General features: G+C 41.2%; 1 protein-coding gene across 1 annotated transcript; it reads left to right on the top strand.

Moving 5' to 3' along the window:
* Positions 1-7,632: 7,632 nt before the first annotated feature.
* On the top strand, positions 7,633-9,240 carry LOC135526971 (uncharacterized). Its single transcript, XM_064955642.1, has one exon. The coding sequence runs from the start codon at positions 7,633-7,635 to the stop codon at positions 9,232-9,234; it is 1,602 nt and encodes a 533-aa protein (XP_064811714.1). The 3' UTR covers positions 9,235-9,240.
* The last annotated feature ends 11,706 nt before the right edge of the window (positions 9,241-20,946 follow it).

The following is a 20,946-nucleotide window of genomic DNA, read 5'->3' as shown; positions in this document are numbered from 1 at the left end:
AAAATTAACAACCATAAATTCCACACAGGGAAAACACACCATAACACAGAAGTGTAACACTAAACAAGAAACAATCACGCACAAAACATCATGGGAACCAGAGGGTAACTAGGGAAAATAATTATAACGTAATGGGAACTAGGTGTGTACAATCAAGACAAAACAAATGGAAAAAGAAACGTAGATTGGTGGCAGCTAGAAAGCCGGTGACGACGACCGCCAAATGCCGCCCGATCAAGGAGAGGCACCAACTTCGGCGGAAGTCGTGGCAACTGTGGGTTGTCCTGGTGCAGCAAAACACACTCCAAAGGATGCCAGTTTAGATTTGGCTTCAGGCCAATCAAATCACTTCCTTAGAAAAGCATCATTTTCAGAAAGAGGTGTCTGTTTCTTGGTCTGCTTGTGTTGTTGTCCTGCAGTAGCTAACTAAATTGATAAATCAGCCCTTTCCTAAGCCATGGATGGAGATGGGGATTTGGACTTGTGGTTTTGACTTAGTTCTCTGTACAGGCCAATAATTATGATGGCAACTCTATTCTAACCATAAATGAATATGTTGTGCCCCTGGCCTGAGACGATTGAAGATCAATATGTAGCCTAGATATAGCCTAGTAGGTGCACATTAACTAGCTAGCTAACTCAGCTGGTTCTGTGGTTCATTGTTGCCCATGCGAGGAAGTTAGTCTAGCAAGCATTTAAGCTAGGTAGCCTATGACAACAACAAAAAACTAAAAGTGTGACAGTATGACAGAGCCATAGACCGTTTTGCCAACATGAAAGACATGTGGATGGCATTCAAAAAATAGTTTTATGCACACACACATACACACATACAGAAATTAGTACCATGGACAGCCACATGATATTTAGCAATATTGATTGGACTAAATTGTTTTTGGTATCTTTAATTTATTTTTTCAGTGTATTAAACTAAGCATATATAGCCTTGTTGATTTGAAGATGTTTAAACGTTTAAGTTGAAATGGTGCTGGAATAGCGGAGACAGTGCTCCTGTGACTTGCAGTAACTCTGTGGTTCTAAATCAGTTGTCGTTGTTTAGTAAACTGTTGAAAACATTAACTTGCTTGATCATGCTGCAGGTGATATAACTGTTTGTTACATGCAATATTTGCTTTGTGGACTTCACCCGACAGATGTTGCTCTTCGGTTTTGTGATTAGACAAACGCATGTGTAGTTGAATTTATTCTGCCGCGGTATGACTGTTGTCTTTTTGTTGTCACGGCTTTATTGTATATCACAGTGGAGTATGAACAACTGAGTTCTAGAGCAAACAACTCAAATATCACAACATAGGTTGTAATATGGCTTTTTTTACTGGCTTGGCTTCCTCAGTGATTTTACAACGCAACTTGGGATCGGTTATTGAGTGTTGACAGGGGGGAAATGTATCCTTGAAATCAAGAGGGTTGAATGTAGTATGACTATCTCATGGCATTATTAAAACATTTATTGAGGTTTTTGCTAAGACTAGATTATTACATACCTGTTCTACAATGATATAATACTGTATATAACCAGCTCTTACTGTCAGAAAATTACATCAGTCACTGCAGGAGTAAGTTTCAGTCCTATTTGTGTTACATTGCCTCTGATCAAATCTATCTGAATGGGAATCGTACATGTAATGGTGAGATAATGGAGCTGGCTCATCAGAGACGTGCTGTGGGTTTTGATGAAGAGACATGTTGACAGTAAGGAAGTGCTGCTTCTCTCACCTTGTCACGCCCTGGTCTTAGTATTTTTGTGTTTTCTTTATCTATTTGGTCAGGCCAGGGTGTGGCATGGGGTTTTGTATGTGGTGTGTTTTGTCTTGGGGTTTTTTCATAGGTATTGGGATTGTAGCTTAGTGGGGTGTTCTAGATTAGTCTATGGCTGTCTGAAGTGGTTCTCAATCAGAGGCAGGTGTTTATAGTTGTCTCTGATTGGGAACCATATTTAGGCAGCCATATTCTTTGAGTGTTTCGTGGGTGATTGTCCTTTTGTTCCTTTTTCTGTCCTTATGTCTGTCGTGTACTAGTTTGCACCAGTATTAGGCTGTTTCGGTTTTCGTTACGTTTATTGTTATTGTTGTGTTTAGTGTGTTTTTTCATTAAACACGAATCTCAATAGCCACGCCGCATTTTGGTCTGACTCTCTCTCACCTATAGAAAACCGTTACACACCTGCACTATCTGGGTCTGGGGTTGCTCCTGCTGTTTTTATTTGAGCAATTAAAACCTAATTAAAATGATCAGAAGGCATGGAGGAGATTGCTGCTTTCTATAATTCAAGAGAAGTTGTGTTAATCTGTTAGGTACATGTTATACTCCTGGTGGTTGGATAAATCAGTGGGCACATTTTTGGGAGGGTCCATCCCCATCCTCTCCTCCAAATCTCCTCTTCCAGGAGCCTGGCTCCTGCGCTCCCACAGGTCAATTCTGTTGAACCTGAAACGATCAACTTAAAAGGTATTTCTGAGGGGAACGTGAATAATGTTTTTGGAACAACATCATCAAATTAATCAAATGGTGATTCTGCAACTATGGGCACTTCCATGTCCTCCGGTCAATTTTGGGGATTTTATAAAAAATTAAACAAATACTTGTATGTTACGTTCACACTGGAATCACCCCATACTTTTTTAAACACCACTCTATCAAGTATTTTAGCTACTTTTCAGATGCATTTTATATCTCAATTTCAATATTTTGCCCTTGTCCCTGACCCAGACTTTTAAGCTTTTACTATGTTCTTCTATGAGAAAACATTAAGAATTACACATTATATAATGTTATGTACTACAGAAAGAGGCAATTAAATCAAATCTATATCAATATTTATTGTGAGTATGCCCTTTATATTGTTTTTTACACAAAATATACCTGTCCTTTGGGAGTGGTTGTCATTTCCACCACTGAGGACAAATTCCTCATTAATAAAGTTTTTTCACGAGAATGTAAATTTAGTTACCATGGAAACATATTGTGGCACTGGAGGACAATTGTTGCAGATGTGATGTCCAGAAGTTGAAGAAATATCGAGGTAAATATTGCTCGTGTAGAGAATAGTTTAATTGTCAGTCATTTCCAAACAGGCTATACTTTCTTTAATTTGTGGAAGAACTTTATATATTTTTTAAAATATTTTATGTATTTAGTGTAAATGATATGCTAGCTGTAAAACTAATCAAAGCATGCTAAGCAGTCTGTCAATTTTCTCCAGAAACTGTAGAAATGTAATTTCCTTCACAGTCATTTCCATTACAGACTTAAGTGTGGGGGAAATTACAGAAAGTGGTGGAAATGACACAAATCCATTATCTTATTTGTTTTTTATCTTTACTTTAAAAAAAACGTTATGCTTATTTAGTCAGCTTTTAAATTAATTTAATCTAGAAATGCTACAAGGTGTGCACAAGTTATGCCACATAAAACAGCACAAGGTCAGAGACATATAGAAACAACATAAAAAAGTTTCCTATACGATACCAGGAACATCTGCAAAAAGATGGGGTGAGATACTGGAAGAAAAAAGAGAGGGGAGAAGTGAAATCTATCTCTGAGTTTACAAAGCGAGAACAAAGAAACAAGAGAAGGCAATGGAAATGTAACCAATGGAATTGAAGACAGACTTTAAAAAGAACAGTTGAAATGGAAACCTACCTATCAGGCAACACACCACCTTAGTTACCAGATGACTTGCAGCCAGAACATTAGGCCAACATACCTGCCCCTAACATACCTGCCCCCGATGCACACCCTGGTACCCCTTCCTCATCGTCTGCAACAGGAATGAGAAGTCGAATACTTGCTGGAAGGAAAAAGGTTGGAAGAGGTCGCTCAAAAGCATACAGAGATCTTAGTATGACAAATGTCAAACTTGATAATGCTTTACGGAAAGCTGAGAAATACAAAAAAGGTATGATTGACTGATGAACAAAATGAAGAGACAAGATTCCCCAAAGACGGAAATGAAGGGAACTTGGAAGAACTTGAAGGATTTTAGTTTACCTTTATTTAACCAGGCAAGTCAGTTAAGAACACATTCTTATCTTCAATGACGGCCTGGGAACAGTGGGTTAACTGCCTGTTCAGGGGCAGAACGACAGATTTGTACCTTGTCAGCTCGGGGGTTTGAACTTGCAACCTTCCGGTTACTAGTCCAATGCTCTAACCACTAGGCTACACTGCCGTCACTTTTATTTGAAACTGCCATCACTGCAGAGTTAAAACAAAAGTATAAAACATGTGCAGTGCCAAGGACAAACAAGTGGCTTAAAAAATGCTCAGAGGCAACATCCTGAGAAAGTATGGCCTGGTCAAAGCCGCAAACAGGGAATTTGGATTTTCAGCAAAAGCAATGAGGGCAAATGAAAACAGGCCTTCAAGTCTTCAATACTCCAGGAAAAATCAGTGTAACAGAATTAGTACTGCACTAGAAGAGGAAATCACTAGATTCTAAGAACGTGACGACAACAGCAGAGCAACAACAGGGAAAAAGGACACACTAACGAGGAACAAGAAGAAAAAGCAAAAGCGCTTCTTGAATGGCACAATTCAGAACCTTTATCAGAAGTTTAGGAGGGAATATTCAGAAATTCAAATTTCCTACTGTGAATTCTGCAAAAGACATCCTTTTTGGGTTGTCAAGCCAACAGTCCAGGATAGGGACACATGTCTCTGCAAAACCCACGCCAACCTCCAGTTCATGGCGGACAAACTACAGTATCACAAAGTGATCAGCTGCAGCAACATTGAGAAAGATATTGAGTCTTTGTGCTGTGAGAACCTGAAGAAATGCAGTGCATGTACAGTGCATGTACACAGAGTGCTCCCTTTGCCAAGCCAAAGAGCTTAAAACATCTGACTTTGATGCTGGTGAGCAGACATGGTGGTTTGAGTGGAAAAACAAAGCTGAGAGAGAGAGAGAGAGAGAAGAAAAACAAAGAGGGAAACATGGAGATGTTCTCTGTACATTTGACAGTAAAAGAAAAGGTGGACCAAGATGGAAAATTCAACTCATCTCAAAGCACCGTCCAGCACATTGAAGATCTAAGTGAAGCATTGATCGGAAAGTGGTGTGGAGTATGATCACGACGTTTACCCTGGTATCGTGCAAGACGTTCACGCAGAGAGTGGTGCTTTTGTGAAAACCATCAGTGCGTTGGTCCCAACCATTTTTTTTGGCCAATGAGAGACGACATCATATGGTACAGACCACAGCATGTGTTTGGACTTGTCCCTGAGCCCCATCCAGTGACTAAAAGGCACATGGAGCTGGATGCCTTGGTCTGGGAGGAACTTAGCTCTCTTTCTAAGCCTTAGATACACTTGGAAACTCACTATACAGTACATACAAAGCAGGGCATAAAATCATCCATTAAATAAAACATGTGCAGCTCTCAATTAACTCTTCCCTCTATATACAGTATGTGCTAAAATGTCTACTTGTAGCATCTGTAACACATTGTTCTCATGTTGTTCCAGTGTTTTGTAATCTTACATTGTCTTCTATTAAGCAAATGTTTAACAATGGTTGTTGTTCAAAATGTTTGCAATAAAATGTTGTTTTCATTCGTTTTTTAATTTTTTACATAGATGTCATTTCCACCACACCTTGTCATTTCCACCACACCTTGTAATTTCCACCACACCTTGTCATTTCCACCACACCTTGTCATTTCCACCACACCTTGTCATTTCCACCACACCTTGTCATTTCCACCACGCCTTGTCATTTCCACCACACCTTGTAATTTCCATCACAACCCATATTTTTGAGGTAAATTAGTATATTATGTATAATTGACATACATTTATTTATTTTAGATATGGAAATCATATGGTTGTTCTCATCTCACATGATAAAAAAATGTTTTCAGCAGTCAGCAAGGCAAGTTTATACATTCAGGCATCATGTGGAATTATTAATATTAGTAAAACCTTGAAAATCATCACTTAAAATAATATTCAATACAAGTTCATGTACAAATGTATAAGAAATCCATTATAAATCAATTGTATGATATTTCATTTTCAACTAAAATGGATGTTTAATGACGTGATGGAAATTACATTTGTCTATGGCTGTCTGGGAAAAATGACAATAATATATAAATTCCTGAATAGTACAATCGCAGCCATTATCAGATACAGTTTCTAGACAAATCAAAGACAAGTACAGTACTGGTAAAATGGTGTTTGAATAAGTTTTAATTTCTGAAGGTTTGCACGGCCAAAGTGCCCGACATTGCATAATCACCCATCATATGAAAAATAAAAAATAACAGTGATATACAAAACAGTTGGTTGCAAAACACTTCAAAAGGACAAAGAGGGCATGAAAAAAACATTATCCTCAATAATATACTATCAAGGTTGCTATGTTCAGAAACCTCTCTCCTGACACGTGGACAGGACATGGTTATTATTAGTATTACAGCATGGAGCAGGTTAAGTGGAAAAATAATAGATGTCCTACAAACAGAGTTCTTGTCACTGATTACAGAGATCAAAGTGATCAAAGGCAGCGAGGGCCAGGTTTCCTGGAACGGGGAGTAGAGGGGAGTCGCTACACTATGTAAACAATACCTCCATTTATTGGCACTGTATTAAGCAGTGTTCAAGTGGTAGGGTGGTGTTTTAGTGGTAGGGCGGTGTTTTAGTTGTAGGGCGGTGTTTTAGTGGTAGGGCGGTGTTTTGTTGTAGGGCGGTGTTTTAGTGGTAGGGCAGTGTTTTAGTGGTAGGGCGGTGTTTTAGTGGTAGGGTGGTGTTTTAGTGGTAGGGCGGTGTTTTAGTGGTAGGGCGTGTTTTAGTGGTAGTACAGTGTTTTAGTGGTAGTACGGTGTTTTAGTGGTAGTACGGTGTTTTAGTGGTGTTTTACTGGTAGGGTGGTGATTTAGTGGTAGGCGGTGTTTTAGTGGTAGGGCCGTGTTTTAGTGGTAAGGCGGTATTTAGGTGGTAGGGTGGTGTTTTAGTGGTAGGGCGGAATGGAAACACCCATTCCGTCTTAAAAAGCAAAAGTTCTGTCTATTAATAAATCAGTGCTTCTAACCGGACTATACTCTATTCTCCTCTGAAACCTTTGGGAAGAGAAGATGGATATGTATGAGTCATTATATGATACACTATAACTTTCATAACATGCCGCATTGGCTGACCTTTAGCAACAAAGGACATAAATGGAGACTCCAAGCTCTCTATTTTCATTCATGTGAGAGAGTCTGGTAAAGTTAATTACAGTTGCCGTGTGAAAGAATGGTAGCCTGGGAAAAAACAAGAGACTGATTTAAGCACCTCTTTTGCAGCCACTTTTACCTGGCACACATGAAAAACACTGGTCATGTTTTTCTCCTTGAGTAATTATTCAGTTGAAATAGCATATATTTTCTTCTGGCGGAGGCAGGTTATTCTGAATGGAGGTTGCAGCAGCACAATGGTCCTCAGATGGCTGTTTCCCTGGCAACGTGGGGAGGGCGTGTCGAGAGAGAGGTATAAAATGCCAGCAGCTCCTCACTGAGGCTCACTCTGAGGTAAATACACACACCGTCAACACAAACAGGGTCGGGATTCACTCTCTCTTCCTATCTCAGAACACAGTCTGAGGCTCACCTCCAGAATTTACTGTTAAGTATGATGAGACCTAAGGATCTGCGCCAGGGCTCTGGCACAAAGACCTTCCTGGATGCCATGCATGGTGGCAAAGTGCACCTCGCACGCTTTGTCCTGGACGCGCTGGACAACCGCATCATCAACTCCAAGACAGAGAACGGCCGCACCCCTCTGATGTTCGCCGTTTGCCTGCAGGACCCCATGGCCAGGGCCAAGTTTACCCGTCTACTGCTGGAGAAAGAGGCTGACGTGAACTGCCAGGACGATTACGGGCGCACGTCCTTGAGCCTGGCCTGTGAGCTGGGCCAACTGGACGTGGTCAAACTTCTGGTGCAGTTCAACGCAAACCCTGATGTGTCTGACACCTGGGGGAACAGCGCACTGATGTACGCAGCCTACACCGGCCACAGCCACGTGCTGGAGTTCCTGGTCAGGTCTTTCAAAAGAATGGGCATGAGGCTGGACCGTACCAACCACGCTGGCCACTCTGCCATCCAGGTGGCCAACTTCTTTGGGCACGACCAGTGTGTCCAGGCCCTAAACTCTGGGAGGAGGGGGGTGATGTCAGATGACCAACTAGGGGAGGTCGGGATCGGGAAAGAGGCAGGGACCGAGCGGAGGCAACCAAACAAGCTCCCCAGGCAGGTTCTGGAGAGGTTCTCTAAACCGTTCCACAGCACGGATGAAGCCCAGCTTCCTAAGGTGTTCCAGAGACAGCTGAGGGTCGGGGACAGCCACGAGCTGTGGGCGCGCATCAAATGCCAGAATAAGTCCCTTGAGAGAAAAGGCAATTGCCTAGAGAGGGGCCAGTCAGAAGAAGAACAGGATGACATATTCCCAGCCAAACAGATACAGTCACAGAACTGTAAGATAAGGCACATAAGGGGGGGTAAAACAATGAGCCATTGCCCAGAGCCAAGCCAGAAAGATGTCAGCAGAAATGGACGAATGAAACAGGAGGAGCCAGATAGTATTTCAGTCTGGGGCAAAGCAAAGTCATTTAACCTGGACCTGCTGAGCAGCAGAAAGCAGTCCTATCATGGGGATGTGCGTGACATGAGTCTATCAGCCAGGAAATTAAAGAGAGCCTCACTGCAGGATGAAAGATCCCTGATAGTCAAGACTGAATGTCAAGAGAGCAACTGTGAGATGACAAACGATGCTGACAAAACTGTCACTGCGCAAAAAGAACTTTTAAACGGCAAAGGTCAATCTCCGAGAGCGCCTGAGGATTCCACCAGGGCGCCAAAAGATGAAAATAATGACATCGCTCAATCAAGCAGGAGAGGGAGTCAGAAGTGCGGCGGCCTCCCTCCGAACGGTCGACTCAACAAACTCCTCTTTTACAGAGAAGAGATGGAGCCAGAGAAGATTCCTGTCCGTCCACCGGGGTTCACCGGGTTGGGAACCAGATTACTTCGGAGATTCACCGCCCCTGAGTTCATGAGACTGGTAATTAACTCTTCCTCCGATTCCTCACAGGGCAGAGGGAGGATGTCCCGGTCTGAGACTTTCCCCTTTTCTCACACTCACCAGAGAGTTAACAGTCAGCCAAGCGTGGACAGCATTAGCGGGGTGAAGTGTGAATTTGAGAGCAGTTCCTGCGGTGTCTCCTTCGAGTAAAATGGAAATCAACTGTTCAATTTGGAGAATTAGTGGCAGTTGATTTAATAAAGCATTTTTACATTCCTTTATTCTTCGATTGGAAATGAAAAATGATCATATAGCTAAGCTAAGCTTGTGTTTCTTGAGTGTAACGAGTACAGACCATTGCTTTGTCTGTAGATTCACTTTTATTTGACACAATATTATATTACACTGCTAATTAAATGTGTAGCGTATATTCTATTTATCATGTATATTTTTTTTATAATGAATCACGCACAGGCCATGCTATATGAATTGTAATATATTTATTAAAATGTTTTCAAATGTGACAGTATTCTAATTTCTGCATTTGATACAATGTATGTGTGAGAGAGGGGGGACGAGAGAAAGAAAGAGAGAGATGGACCTGTGTGAAAGGGGACGTTAAACATCAAATTGAATAGGAACAAAATAGTGGCTAGTTTATAAAGATCAAGAGTCAATATGCATTATTAATTGATTTTTACAAAAAGATTATAATGTATCATTTTTTTTAAACCTAGAAATACTAATACATTAAATATATTGTATCACTGGTAAGAATACAAAGACAATGTGCAATGTGTTCTCAGCTGGTGCACACATTTTCTGTAGCAACACACACATCCTTTAGTTTAAAAAGTTGGTCGCAACAGAGTGGAAGAGATGGTTGAGGCAAACACTTTATGCATCCAGGCATAAACACACACACTTAATTAAGTTAAATTCATACCATATAAGTACAGTGGCTCTGCAATTAAGTCATATAATATTACAAGTAAGTCCTGTACTTACATGATTTGTTCATCTGCTACATTTCAAGTTGATCATCTAAGGTTAAAACTTATTTGCAATTTCACGTTGCAAACCGTTCACAACACTTTTCGGGAAAAAGTACAAATAGAATAAATATTAAAAGGAAAATGATTCCTTGAGCACAATAAAAACGAACAGCCATCCCCTCATCTACACATTTGTCATGGTGATACTGGCGGCAGGTCTCTCATAGTAGCATGTTTTAAACATTCTGATCAGGCCAGGTCTGCCTTCATTTGGCCATGCAAATTGTTTACTGACAAGGTGAAGTTCAGTCAGTGTCCCATATGGTTGTAGAGGTATGTAACATCAAGCTTCTCTCCAAGTCATGAGCTATACATGATAAAATAGATTTTAATTTCAGCACTTTTCAGGAGGAGTGAAGCATTATTTCAATGAGCTGTAAGGGTACCAACAAATTTGAGCACGTCTGTAAGTGGTACTCACTCAGATGTTCTTAACACTTAATGTTTTTGAGTACTGTTAACAAAACAAATATTAGGTTATAGAGTAAATCTAACTTTATTTGTCTTTGTTCTGCTGATCTAAGTTAATGAATTTCTACAAGTTATGATTGTTTAATATTTTACAGTCAATCTAACATTTATTAAATAAGCTGTTCTTGCTTGATTGTATTGTTTTACATCTTTACATTGATATTTGAGTAAAAAACACTTGATTTATCTGTGTTGTGATTATATCAAATTATTATGTTTTTCTAGTTATGAATACGTAGTAGTGTCACGTGGCTCTGTTTTTAGAGTATTGCGGGTAATTCAAAATGTTTAGACTTTATGATACTTTTACACAATTGTGTATGCATGTTCGAAGAAAGAAAAGTATATTTCTACAATACTATTAAGCAGTTTGCTGTGCTATGAGGTGTAATTCATCATGGTGAATAGATATCAAAACCGTCAAGAAAATTGATGTTCAATAATGAGACAAGCCATTCCCACCAACAACAAAGTCATTAGCACCACTCTTAATGACAGAGGCTAATGCAGCATCCTGTAATGCTTCTAGCTTACTGGAATGAGCACTGTGCTAAAGAGTATCTGCTAAGGTGGATTCAAATGACAAATCGTCAAATATGTAAAACAAAGTTAAACATTTAGACATGGCCATTGAAAACTACTTACACTTGACAAAAATGAGTAATGAAGGTAAATAAATTAAGTAGAAGGGACACTAAATGTTAATGTTCACTGAAAAAAAATATTCATGTTCAAGTAACTTCAGTCTTTATAGTTCACAATACATAATTCCTATTTCGAACTTAAAAAGATAACTATATGGGTGGTGATGTTATTACTTTAAGTATTAAACACGGCATTCTTTGAGTTGGGTGTCTCAAATGGTTCTAAGCAGTGGGATTCAACAGAAAGATGTAGACAGCAGAACTAATGACTTTTTACAGTAAATACGTTGATTTTTCAGTGTTGAATTTAACATTTCCATAACATAATCATATCATATAGCAAATCAGTTCTAATGAGGTTGGTTTATTGTACACTGAGTGGACAAAACATTAGAACACCTTCCTAATGAGTTGCTCCCTCTTTTGCCCTCAGAAAAGCCTCAATTCGTCGGGGCATGGACACCAAGATGTCAAAAGCATTCCACAGGGATGCTGGCTCATGTCGACTCCAATGCTCCCACAGCTGTCAAGTTGGCTGGATGTCCATTGGGTCCTTTGGGACCATTCATAATACACACAGGAAACTGTAGAGCGTGAAAAACCCAGCAGCGTTGCAGTTCTTGACACACTCAAACCAGTGTGCCTGGCACCTACTACCATACCCCGTTCAAAAGCACTTAAATCTTATGTCTTACCCGTTCACCCTCTGAGACCCATGTCTCAATTGTCTCAAGGCTTAAAATAATTATTTAACCTGTCTCCTCCCTTTCATCTACACTGATTGGCGGATTTAGCAGGTAACGTCAATAAGAGATCATAGCTTTCACCTGGATTCACATGGTCAATCTATGTCATGTTAAAGAGCAGTTCCTAATGTTTTGTAAACTCAGTGTATTTCATATTAACCAAGCAGGCTTCCTAGGCACATTATGCTGTAACCGAACAGGCTTCCTAGGCACATTATGCTGTAACCGAACAGGCTTCCTAGGCACATTATGCTGGAACCGAACAGGCTTCCTAGGCACATTATGCTGGAACCGAACAGGCTTCCTAGGCACATTATGCTGTAACCAAACAGGCTTCCTAGGCACATTATGCTGGAACCGAACAGGCTTCCTAGGCACATTATGCTGTAACCGAACAGGCTTCCTAGGCACATTATGCTGGAACCGAACAGGCTTCCTAGGCACATTATGCTGTAACCAAACAGGCTTCCTAGGCACATTATGCTGGAACCGAACAGGCTTCCTAGGCACATTATGCTGTAACCGAACAGGCTTCCTAGGCACATTATGCTGTAACCAAACAGGCTTCCTAGGCACATTATGCTGGAACCGAACAGGCTTCCTAGGCACATTATGCTGTAACCAAACAGGCTTCCTAGGCACATTATGCTGGAACCAAGCAGGCTTCCTAGGCACATTATGCTGTAACCGAACAGGCTTCCTAGGCACATTATGCTGTAACCAAACAGGCTTCCTAGGCACATTATGCTGTAACCAAACAGGCTTCCTAGGCACATTATGCTGTAACCAAACAGGCTTCCTAGGCACATTATGCTGTAACCAAACAGGCTTCCTAGGCACATTATGCTGGAACCGAACAGGCTTCCTAGGCACATTATGCTGTAACCGAACAGGCTTCCTAGGCACATTATGCTGTAACCGAACAGGCTTCCTAGGCACATTATGATGAAATGATAAAGGAAATAAAGAAAATAATGTAGCCGAATACTGACAATAGGGTCACGTGATGCTGAAAACATGACACACAAATGTAGTTTACTGAAGTTCAATCAGGAAGTCTGGTCTGAATGCTCATTTAACTTAATCAAGTAAGCATAAGCTGACAAGGTACAAATCTGTCGTTCTGCCCCTGAACGAGGCCGTCATTGAAAATAAGAATTTGTTCTTAACTGACTTGCCTAGTTAAATAAAGGTTAAACAAATAATAATAATAACTTAATTCACTTTGTTTCCTATTATACGGGCATAGTGGGAATGAATACAAATGTATCATCCTTATCAGCATAGTGTCCTCATAGCTTCTTCTCTTCTTTCCTATTAGCCACGTGCGGAAGTCCATTCACTATTTACCTTATAGGTTAAAGGCATTGCACAATAATGCACATTCCTAATGCTTGCTGTTAAACCTATGGGCTCAATTATCACCTTCATCTCTCTAAACCAATGGGTGTAAATCTTGGGATGTATTTATACTTCAATTTAGCGATGTTCTCTCGCTGTTTTTCAGCAACAGCTGTTGAACAACGGTGTCTGCTTTTCGTGTTGTATAAATTGTCAGATGCCAAAAGCTCCCCTGGGGGAAAGGATACTTACCCTTTTTTGTTGTTGTTGATTTTTTGTTGTTGTTGATTTAACCTTTATTTAACTACACATTAAAGAAAAGGGGTGTAAAAATAACAGTTTTTACTTATTTTAACCCAGGATGAGTCATTTCTACACTATGAGGAGTCAATGAGCACTAGAGTCGGAATTAAACCGGAGTGTAAAATTATGCAGTCATTGCAGTGTAAATTCAACTCAATTCAGTGAAATTTTAACACCATTTTGGTCAATTTAGGGTAAATTTAACACTATGTAGACCGGGACCAAATGTTATCTGAAACAGTGTTGAATTCAAATCTATAGGAGTTAAATTAACACTTTTATTTTTACTCTGTAGGCAAGTCAGTTCAGAACAAATTCTTATATACAGTGACGGCCTACTCTGACCAAACCCCGACAACGCTGTGCGCCACCCTATGGGACTCCCAATCACAGACAGATGTGATAAAGCCTGGATTTCCAGCTACCGATCGACACCCACTCCCAGGCGATTCCTCGTGACTAGGATTTCCCCGAGAATAAGTTAGAGAATGAACAGCAATTATGTAAGTGAGTAACCACCACGGGGTGTCCGTTCAGAACACGAGGAAGCAGTAGTTCCAGTTCAAGGGTTTGATTAAGATTCTCACACACATACAACACCACTCTCTCTGATACTAATTGTGGTTCTGTAAAGAAAAGAGAATTTAGGCTATAGCACAGTATTGCAAAGAATATGCCTATTTGCATGTCAACAACTAAACAGGCTATGTGGACCCAAACACATGCTAGATGCAGAAAGAATAATAGACTAATGTAGAAATATCTACACATTATAAAACATAATAAGCATGAGCGATCTACAACCGAAAATAGGCTAGCAGCACAGACAAATTCTAACAAACTGGCAGGTCGGGTATTACGCTAAGTCCCGGGATAAAATGCTGCTGATTGGCTAATAAACTTATGATGATTGGCATGACCTTATTCCAAGAGGAAAACCAAAATAAAGTTGGGGTCTTGGAAATGAGATGAGCTGGCTGTTTTTACAGGCCCATTTTTCAAGACTCTAGCCTATGGGTTTGCCCAACCAGGCTGGTCCTTCCTCCCCTCCTTTTGCCGCGCCGTGGCCACCTTCACCGCCACCACCTGGCCCCTCTCGCTGTTGCGGTGACCAAGACCCGGTGCTGTCGGCACCGGGAACAGAGGTTGATAAATTACATTTCTATGATTTGTGGTTAGCCATCATTCCACATTGATATATAATATCATATATTTCAGACATCAGATCTGGTCGGATTTATCGTAAATGCTCTTTAAAAAAAATGTATAGTCTCTTGAGGCTATTCATGGGGAACACTCAACCATATGATATTTATTTCCATCCGGGATTCTCATTCACAATCATGAATGTAATGTTTAGCTGATGAAATAATCACAATAGATTATTACTCAGAACTTTATTTAAACTGATGAAGAATACATGTGCTTCCCGTACACTTATATACCAAGATGGCATAGCAGTCAGACGTCCTTTGTCCTCGTCTTGTCGTGCCCCGTGTATATATATATTTGCATCTTTCTTCGCATATCTTTTATATATTTTCTTTTCCAAAAACTCAACATCAAAACACTCTCCTCCAACCTACCTCACCAATTTAAAAAAGTATTATTTACCTCAAATTTGAAATCCACAATAGAAGCTAGCCAGAAGCTAACCAGAAGCTAGCCAGAAACTAACCAGAAGCTAGCCAGTTTACTGGGTAACGTTAGTATTCAGCAAACCACGGCTTGTGATCATCAGCTATCCTTTAGCTCGGAAAGCTATTGCCAGTTTTGTACAACGCGACTCAGACCAGAATATACCGGACCTATTTTTCTCTCCATATCCCCGGATTTCAACCGCAAGCTCTGGACATTTACACCTGGATCTCGCAGCTAGCTATCTGCTATCCGTGTGACTATTGGCTTACGTCGATCCCGGAGCAAACATAAATTATTCCAGAGCTAGCCAGTTGAAGAGTTCAATCAGCCACTCCTGGGCTGCCATCACCTATTACTGCCGATGCGGAGACCCACCAGGCCTTCACGACTGGACTACCAACGTTATCTGCCCGAAGGAGTTATCCTTCTGGCCCCTCTGTCGCGACGTTACCTGAACGCCCATCTGCGGCCCGCTAATTGTTAGCTGTCTTATCGGCTGATATCTGAATAGGTCTATCGGACAATTTTTCTTGGGTCACTATAACTATAACTATTTTGCCAATTGGATTGATCCCCTCTACCACACTGAGCCCCACTAATCTACCGACGGAAACGCACGAGGGGGCTAAAAACAGACCTCCATCCTATGCTAGCTTGCTACCGATGGCCCGGCTAGCTGTCTGAATTGCCGTTAGCCCAATCAACCTCACAGCTCACTGGACCCTTATGATCACTCGACTAAGCATGCCTCTCCTTAATGTCAATATGCCTTGTCCATTGCTGTTCTGGTTAGTGTTTATTGGCTTATTTCACTGTTGAGCCTCTAGCCCTGCTCATTATACCTTATCCAACCTTTCAGTTCCACCACCCACACATGGGATGACATCAACTGGTTTCAATGATGTTTCTAGAGACAATATCTCTCTCATCATCACTCAATACCTAGGTTTACCTCCACTGTATTCACATCCTACCATACCTTTGTCTGTACATTATACATTGAAGCTATTTTATCGCCCCCAGAAACCTCCTTTTACTCTCTGTTCCGGACGTTCTAGACGGCCAAGTCTCATAGATTTTAGCCGTACCCTTACCCTCCTCCTTCTCCTCTGTTCCTCTGGTGATGTAGAGGTGAATCCAGGCCCTGCAGTGCTTAGCTCCACTCCTATTCCCCAGGCGCTCTCTTTTGATGACTTCTGTAACCGTAATAGCCTTGGTTTCATGCATGTTAACATTAGAAGCTTCCTCCCTAAGTTTGTTTTATTCACTGCTTTAGCACACTCTGCCAACCCGGATGTTCTAGTCGTGTCTGAATGCTGGCATAGGAAGACCACCAAAAATTCTGAAATCTCCATCCCTAACTACAACATTTTCAGACAAGATAGAATGGCCAAAGGGAGCAGTGTTTCAATCTACTGCAAAGATAGCCTGCAGAGTTCTATCCTACTATCCAGGTCTGTACCCAAACAATTTGAACTTCTACTTTTAAAAATCCACCTCTCTAAAAACAAGTCTCTCAACGTTGCCGCCTGCTATAGACCACCCTCTGCCCCCAGCTGTGCTCTGGACACCATAAGTGAACTGATTGCCCCCCATCTATCTTCAGAGCTCGTGCTGCTAGGTGACCTAAACTGGAACATGCTTAGCACCCCAGCCATCCTACAATCTAAGCTTGATGCCCTCAATCTCACACAAATTATGAATGAACCTACCAGGTACCACCCCAAAGCCTTAAACACGGGCACCCTCATAGATATCATCCAAACCAACTTGCCCTCTAAATACACCTCTGCTGTTTTCAACCAAGATCTCAGTGATCACTGCCTCATTACCTGCATCCATAATGGGTCAGCGGTCAAACGACCTCCACTCATCACTGTTAAACGCTCCCTGAAACACTTCAGCGAGCAGGCCTTTCTAATTGACCTGGCCGGGGTATCCTGGAAGGATATTGATCTCATCCCGTCAGTAGAGGATGCCTGGTTATTTAAAAAAAATTTCTTCCTCACCATCTTAAATAAGCATGCCCCATTTAAGAAATGTAGAACCAGGAACAGATATAGCCCTTGGTTCTCTCCAGAACTGACTGCCCTTAACCAACACAAAAACATCTTATGGCGTTCTACATTATCATCGAACAGCCCCCGTGATATGCAACTTTTCAGGGACGCTAGAAACCAATATACACAGGCAGTTAGAAAAGCCAAGGCTAGCTTTTTCAAGCAGAAATTTGCTTCCTGCAACACAAACTCAAAAAAGTTCTGGGACACTGTAAAGTCCATGGAGAATAAGAACACCTCCTCCCAGCTGCCCACTGCACTGAGGATAGGAAACACTGTCACCACCGATAAATCCACTATAATTGAGAATTTCAATAATCATTTTTCTATGGATGGCCATGCTTTCCTCCTGGCTACCCCTACCCCGGTCAACAGCACTGCACCACCCACAGCAACTCGTCCAAGCCTTCCCCATTTCTCCTGCTCCCAAATCCAGTAAACTGATGTTCTGAAAGAGCTGCAAAATCTGGACCTCTACAAATCAGCCGGGCTACACAATGTGGACCCTTTCTTTCTAAATCTTATCTGCCAAAATTGCTGCAACCACTATTACTAGCCTGTTCAACCTCTCTTTCTGAGTGTTCTGAGATTACCAAAGATTGGAAAGCAGCTGCGGTCATCCCCTCTTCAAAAGGGGGGACACTCTTGACCCAAACTGCTACAGACCTATATCTATCCTACCCTACCTTTCTAAGGTCTTCGAAAGACAAGTCAACAAACAGATTACCGACCATTTCGAATCCCACCATACGTTCTCCGCTACGCAATCTGGTTTCAGAGCTGGTCATGGGTGCACCTCAGCCACGCTCAAGGTCCTAAAAGATATCTTAACCACCATCGATAAGAAACAATACTGTGCAGCCGTATTAATTGACCTGGCCAAGGCTTTCGACTCTGTCAATCACCACATCGGCAGACTCGACAGCCTTGGTTTCTCAAATGACTGCCTTGCCTGGTTCACCAACTACTTCTCTGATAGAGTTCAGTGTGTCAAATCGGAAGGCCTGTTGTCTGGACCTCTGGCAGTCTCTATGGGGTGCCACAAGGTTCAATTCTTGGACCGACTCTCTTCTCTGTATACATCAATGATGTCGCTCTTGCTGCTGGTGAGTCTCTGATTCACCTCTACGCAGACGACACCATTCTGTATACTTCTGGTCATTCTTTGGACACTGTGTTAACAACCCTCCAGACGAGCTTCAATGCCATACAACTCTCCTTCCGTGGCCTCCAATTGCTCTTAAATACAAGTAAAACTAAATTCATGCTCTTCAACCGATTGCTGCCTGCACCTGCCCACCCGTCCAACATCACTACTCTGGACGGTTCTGACTTAGATTATGTGGACAACTACAAATACCTAGGTGTCTGGTTAGACTGTAAACTCTCTGTCCAGACTCACATCAAACATCTCCAATCCAAAGTTAAATCTGGAATCGGCTTCCTATTTCGCAACAAAGCATCCTTCACTCACGCTGCCAAACATACCCTTGTAAAACTGACCATCCTACCGATCCTCGACTTTGGCGATGTCATTTACAAAATAGCGGTGGTTCTCAATCAGAGGCAGGTGTTTATCGTTGTCTCTGATTGGGAACCATATTTAGACAGCCATATTCTTTGAGTGTTTCGTGGGTGATTGTTCCTGTCTCTGTGTTTGTTTGCACCAGATAAGGCTGTTTAGGTTTTCTACGTTTTTTGTATTCAGTTGTTCATGTGTACTATTTCGTATTAAAAGAACCATGGACACTTACCACGCCGCATATTGGTCCTCTGATCCTTTTCGCCTCTCCTCTTCGGAAGAAGAGGAAATCCCTAAAAGCACCTGTACATAGCCCATCTATAATTTAGCCCAAACAACTACCTCTCCCCCTATTGTATTTATTTATTTTGCTCCTTTGCACCCCATTATTTCTATCGCTACTTTTCACATTCTTCCACTGCAAATCTACTATTCCAGTGTTTTACTTGCTATATTGTATTTACTTCGCCACCATGGCCTTTTTTTGCCTTTACCTCCCTTATCTCACCTCATTTGCTCACATTGTATTTAGACTTATATTTCTACTGTATTATTGACTGTATGTTTGTTTTACTCCATGTGTAACTCTGTGTTGTTGTATGTGTTGAACTGCTTTGCTTTATCTTGGCCAGGTCGCAATTGTAAATGAGAACTTGTTTTCAACTTGCCTTCCTGGTTAAATTAAGGTGAAATAAAAAATAAAAAATAAACTCTCAATGCCTGTTTTTCAATGCCTGAAGTAAATGCCATTACCAGTGTGATCTCTGCTGTGAAGGCAGACAAAATTAACATTACAATTAATATTTGATTATGGTATGTTGCCTTTGGTCATATTCTTTCTTCCGCAGGAAGTGCAAGTTATTTCCAAATATAGCTATCCTCTGCAGGGACAAGGGCGCATATATGCTGCTAGTAGTGTCTCACACATATAATTCATGATGGACCTATTTAACTGACGATATTCATCGTCACTCATTGTCACTTCATCAAGTTCTGCACGCAATGCATATGCATAGTCATTATAATATGTCCTTCATTGTAGTGGCTATCGTGCCTGTGTAACAGTACTCTTCTTGCGTTGTGTACAATCAATCATCGTTACGAACTCCAGCTTTTAGCACCAGTCATGGAGATTTATTCTTATAGAAACACAAAATTTCACATCATGCAATGCACGTCTCACCATCCAACTCTGCACTCACGCATGCTGGTTTGGTGCTTGTTCACTGGGCAACGTAGCTACCAAAATAATACAATAATTACTATATAAAATATAATATTAACAATGTACTTGATAGAAACAGCACACAATTGCCCGTCATGCAATGCATGGCTCACTTTCAACTCTGCACTCACGCACTGTACAAAACATACCGTAACGACCTGGGTTTGTACGCGCGGATGTCGCTTGAGCATGCTTTTGGGGCACAGTCGATAGCGCGCTGGACTTCGGGCTAGAAGGTCGAGAGTTCGAGGTATGCTCCCTGCTTGTTTCATTACAATATGAATGTAATGAAACAGACGCAAGCTTTAGCTGAAATTCTCGACAACAACTATGTACAAAAAAACTGCATCTTGTGTATGATGTTCTAATAACATTTACAAAATTGGACGTTCAAACCATCACTTGGGAGTTAAAAAATAACTTTTGACGTACAGTGCTAACTGAAACATCCTCCCTCGTAAGTAAGCCACGCAAACCAGCCAATAAGATGCCATGTTGAGTAGGTGAAGGCAAGACAAAACTAAAACCAAAAACCCATAGGCTTAACAATAACGTGGCAACATAACCCTCCAACACTTGCACAAATCAATATAATAACATGTTACTATAATTTGTACAGGATAGACGTGGTGTAGGCTTCACAGTTCAATTAAAATCTTACTGGCGGCAATTTTATTCACTCATCGGGCTATGTCAATTTTATCATGTCATGTTGATCTACGCTCTCCCATAGGATAACCCTTTGGTTCCAGGTAGAACCCTCTGTGGAAAGGGTTCTACTTGGAACCAAAAGGGCTCTATCTGGAACCAAAAATATTTCTTCAAAGGGTTCTTCTATGGGGCCAGCCGAAGAACAATTTTAGGTTAATCTAGATGGCACTTGATCTAGTCTAGTGCATGTGAGCATGTGATGT

This window comes from Oncorhynchus masou, chromosome 32 (genome assembly GCF_036934945.1).
Source record: "Oncorhynchus masou masou isolate Uvic2021 chromosome 32, UVic_Omas_1.1, whole genome shotgun sequence".
NCBI lineage: Eukaryota > Metazoa > Chordata > Actinopteri > Salmoniformes > Salmonidae > Oncorhynchus > Oncorhynchus masou.
The sequence above is the reverse complement of the archived record's forward strand: the minus strand, read 5'-3'. Positions and strand labels throughout refer to the sequence as shown.